We start from the raw sequence: 4,798 nt of genomic DNA, 5'->3' as shown, positions 1-4,798 counted from the left end.
GAATGTAATACGCTTTTGAAGTGTCACATCATTTGTTTCCTACTTCAAAAGACCCGAAAGACATGAAAGAACTGAATGTTCCCATCCTGTATTCGTCTTGCAATGAACCCACTCCAGCTCAGCCTCTTTGCGCACTTTTTACTTCACAAAATCTCTCTGCATTGTTTTAAGCACGATGAGAGATGAGATGAGACTGGATAATATAGTATGTGTATTCAAAAAGAGTATTGACTGTTCTCTCGCAATATTTCAAACATCTTAAAAACACTCCTAATTAAAACCATGTGCTTGCATGTGTGCTGGGTCACATTGACTTTGCCAAGGTAATCATTTCCTCTGCTGTTAAGAGTTGAAACTCTGTTTTTAAATAATTCTTTATCAGTGTACCTTAGGAAGGAGAAATAGGATACATGATGAATGTGTCAATATATATAGAGTTAATAAGTAATCTTACTGAAATGGACAGTTTGAGTCTTGCTATATAGTTTTCTAATGGTCTCTGTAATTTTAGGAATATCTGAGAAATACCCATGAGAGAACTTCCTGTACTCTTTCGCTCAATGTCCTAAACATCCACATACAACGTCCTGCAATCCTCCATTATGTCACACTCAAGCTACATGGGTGCTCATTATCATGTTTTGAGAGATAATGGTTATTGACATGAAGCCTTAAAAAAAATAAAAAAAACTTTCAAGATGCTTTCAGTAAGGAGATATCGACAGTAACCAAATGCATTTCTTACTTGCAATTAATTATTTTCTGAAGATATATGAATTGTTGACTACCCAGTTTTGTTTAGGTTTTGAATAGTGTCATAAAATACTCTTTTGTTCTCTCTATATATGTACCCTATATATGTAATGGGTATAAAAAATCTTAAGAATGAAATATATATTCATATATATGAAGAGTTCAGATGCAAAAGTTTCTACGTGCTGTCTGAAATTTTCTTCTAAAATTTGCATTTTTGTCCTATGTTTATGTTCAGTTCAGAAAATAACCTATTCATTGCCATTAAATTGAAATTAATGAACCTACACATAGAAGACTGATAAAAATGCTCATTTTAGAAGATACATATATATATAGAGCTTCACTTGCATTTTATTTTAAAAAGTAAAATTAGCAGTTGTCTGTTGGATCTACTAGTATGAGACCATTTTAATTTTAATATGTAATTTTATTCATAAAGATGACAAAAATAAATATGGAACCAGTAAACAAATATGTAAACAACGCACATTTGGCCATTTATTCTAACAGGAGCATTTGTGGTTTGATATGTAATGTCTGCCTTAAAGCCAAGACACTGTTTCACTGTGCAACGCATCGTAAATCATTACCAGTGACAGGTAATACATTGCACATGCACAATTATCACATTCACTTGTCATTTTGTGGATTATGAAGAGTGGCCAATACAAAAAGGAAATGCTGGAAATTTCACATTTTAAGTAGAAAGAACATACATCACCTCTGAAGTTAAGATAGCTTATATATAACCATATAAATATACAGATTACATAACATTACAAGAATAAAGAGAATACAGTTGGTTATTAGTGATGGTCCGATTCTCATCACAGCTCAAATAAAATCTTATAAGCAAAAATCCGTTTCTGTCTGTAACAGTCATTTAGTTGTAAACTACATCACACATGTATTTCCCAAAGCCAATTCAATGGAATTTCAAGGTTGAGGAGTAGAGACGGGTTATTTCTGTTGATGGTAAAAACATTGCCTGAACAAAACCCATTCAGAACATGAATGTCATGCTCAAGCAGTGATTAACTACACACTTTCAACGCTGCTGCAAAGATAAAAGTGTTACAATCACAATGACTGAACCATAATGAACTCCACCTTTTTACTCATAAACGTGAACCAGCTTTACAAAGTCAAATGAGTGGAAGTCACATTATGGCAAAGTTCGCCACAGACTTTGTTCATGTAGGAGGATATGATTCAGGTTAGGCATAGCTAGCCAAGCACTGACTGTGATCAGAAACATGACATTTTCCTTTCTTCTCTAAACTACAGGGTTTGTTGTCCAACAGTGGTTGAGACAGTTCCAGGAACACTTTGGATTTCAGGAAACGCCTGTACGAGTCCTTTTCCATGAGGGTGAAGATTTTACTCTGAGCTTCCTCAAAACAGGATGCGTCACACCTTTCCAGATTCTTTCTAGTGAGTTCTCTGGTGGCCGAATCCAAATTGACCTAAAAAAAATGATGGAGATTTATGAGTACATTTTAGATGGGATAAGGGAATAGATACACTCCAGTCAAGCAGCACTCTCACCTCGCTAGGGGAATCGGCTTCAACGTATCGCTCAAATATCTTTCTAGCATTCACATTCATCTTGGCCACTGACGTCTGCTTGAAATCTTCACAGGCTTCCCAGAATTCAATATTCTCTTGACTGTACTCGGACTGTAAAAAGGAAGTGAATGCCTTCCGACCGTCTGAAAGGAAAGAATTTCAGTGAGACTCAATATACTGAAAAAATAATAAATCGCATTATATATTCTATAATATAATAATATATGTCCGATTTATTATTCGAAACAGCATCAGTTTAGTATCGTTGAGAGTTTTTGAATTTAATTTTTATATATTCTGCTTTCAATGTTCATTTTAGTTATGGTTTTAGTAATTTTGTTGTATGTTTTTGTCATTTATTTTATATATTTATATTTAGTTTTGTTGTTGTCTATTTATTTTTTTCTGTTTCATTTTTTATTATTTTATTGCATCAAGTTAAACTAAATGAATATGAGAAATGGAAACTAACTGAAACAAGTTTAAGTTTGTAATATTTTATTTCAGTTAACATTTATTATGATTTTATTTATTTTAGGTTACTATAATAACCCTGGTCCGAAGACATTCAAATCTCCATTTGAACTCATTATTCCTAGGGAGCGGATGCTGAGGAAGTTTTGGAATGAAGAGGTCAGGAGTTTGAGTCTGGGGGGATTCTCTAAAGACTGTCCTAGTGGTTGATGACCCCCTGTAGCCCACCAGAGCAGAACACTCAAGCTCTTCAGGGGCCGCCAGTGCAGTCTGCGGACACGTAGCACACACTCTGGTGCGTGAGAAAAATATGGTCATGGCCTATCAGACTGACAGAAACAGTCTCCTTTAACAGAGACTTTAATGAGGCCAAGGGCTCTTTGACAGCAAACACAAGGCCGAATAAACAAGTGTCAGTGCAGAAGTCTCAGGCGTTCTCATTAAATCATTACTAGTTAAACACATGCTGGTTTCTGAGATTTGATCAGGATGGTTGATTTATTTATTTATTTTTTATTGCATAAATAATCTTGACACTTACCTTCATTTTTGATTAGGTTGTTAAATGATGTTTTCCATTTCTCAATTTCAGCAGGAGGAACTCTAGAATCAGAGAAAGGAATTAATAAACAAAATATGTAAATGGTATTGTAAATGTGTAATATCAGATTAGCTTCAATAATGTTTAAATACAGTAATGTCAAAATATGAAATATCTATAATATCTCAAATTTGTATTAATGTAAATAATAAAATATTATTGAAAATATATACTATAATATACTATACTATAATATAATATAACATAAAAGTAAGCTTTGTTGGTCCAACCTTACCTGTTCACCACGGTGACCTTCGCCTTCTTCTCCTTCTCCTTCAGAGACTTCTGCTCTTGAGGTGGATCTGGCTTTTGAAGCAGGAAGCCAATCTTATGCTTAATGTCTTTGGCGCTGTTGGAGAATTTAACATATAATTAAAGGAATCTTTTGGCTTTAGAGAATCAGATATTTAAACAATTATGAAAAAAAAAAGCTGGTTTGGAGGAACTTTTATTTTCTGTTAAATATCTCTAAAACGACTGCTTCTAATTTATCACAGAGATAAAAAAAAAAAAAAAAAAAAAAACTTTTCCTATTACTCAAAGCAAATTGTAATACAAATCTTGATACCCAAACAACTGCTTTGCTTTGCTCTTAGTCCACTTCAGAGTATACAGAGCATGAAAACATATATCATCTTCAACGTTGAACTAAAAATTAGAATATCACCAATAATTTCCAATAAGTTAGTTCATACCTTTTCAAGCATGTTGCTGGGAGGGCAGCGAGTCCTTTACACATGGTGCTGGTGTGTAATACAAATCCAACGCTAGAGAAAAAGAGTGTTGAGTGTCACAACACAGGTCCTCACAATCTCAGTGCAGTCTCCTCCTACAACTGTCCTTTTATACAGCCCCAGCCCCCACAATACAACAACCAGCCAATCACAACAGAGGCATGAACAAAGCAGACGCAAAACCAAGTGAATTTCCAAAGTTTATTAAAGGAAAGAAGTTTTTGTACCTAGATCATTGATGTATAATAAACATGTGATGGCATTTTTTGTGGTGTACTTGTCCTGCATGTTTTATATGCTCTATTTGCTTTTGGACTGTTTATGGGGGCTTGACAGGTGTGATTGAAAATGTCATAATATTGCCTTTATTCACCAGAGCGGTCTGAACAAACAATCACAACCCAAATTGTATTTGAACTCTTTGACTGACCTCCACGACACCATACAGCCCCTAAGGTCACAAAAGCAGCATTCTCTAAGTTGTCAAATATTTGTGGTTTCCATGCCCGGATTAATTTGTTCATACCCTGCCTGCCCTGAAGAAAGGAATCTGTGGCAAGAAATAAATATTACACATTAGGACTGCTACAAATGAAAATAAAGCTGCGCTCAAAGCAATTGAACATTTTGTTCTGTCCAAGTAATAAATCTCAACAAAACCTTA

At 34.5% G+C, this 4,798-nt stretch overlaps 1 protein-coding gene across 1 annotated transcript; it reads right to left on the bottom strand.

The window, feature by feature from the left end:
- On the bottom strand, positions 1-4,389 carry LOC306879310 (regulator of G-protein signaling 4-like). The gene is made up of 5 exons (XM_079432138.1): positions 4,096-4,389; positions 3,636-3,749; positions 3,341-3,402; positions 2,305-2,468; positions 1-2,222 (listed from the first exon to the last, which is right to left on the bottom strand). The coding sequence occupies exons 1-5, from the start codon at positions 4,137-4,139 to the stop codon at positions 1,974-1,976; spliced, it is 633 nt and encodes a 210-aa protein (XP_079288264.1). The 5' UTR covers positions 4,140-4,389; the 3' UTR covers positions 1-1,973.
- Between the last annotated feature and the right edge of the window lie 409 nt (positions 4,390-4,798).

This window comes from Barbus barbus, assembly GCF_936440315.1.
Source record: "Barbus barbus genome assembly, chromosome: 13".
Taxonomy (NCBI): Eukaryota; Metazoa; Chordata; class Actinopteri; order Cypriniformes; family Cyprinidae; genus Barbus; species Barbus barbus.
The sequence above is the reverse complement of the archived record's forward strand: the minus strand, read 5'-3'. Positions and strand labels throughout refer to the sequence as shown.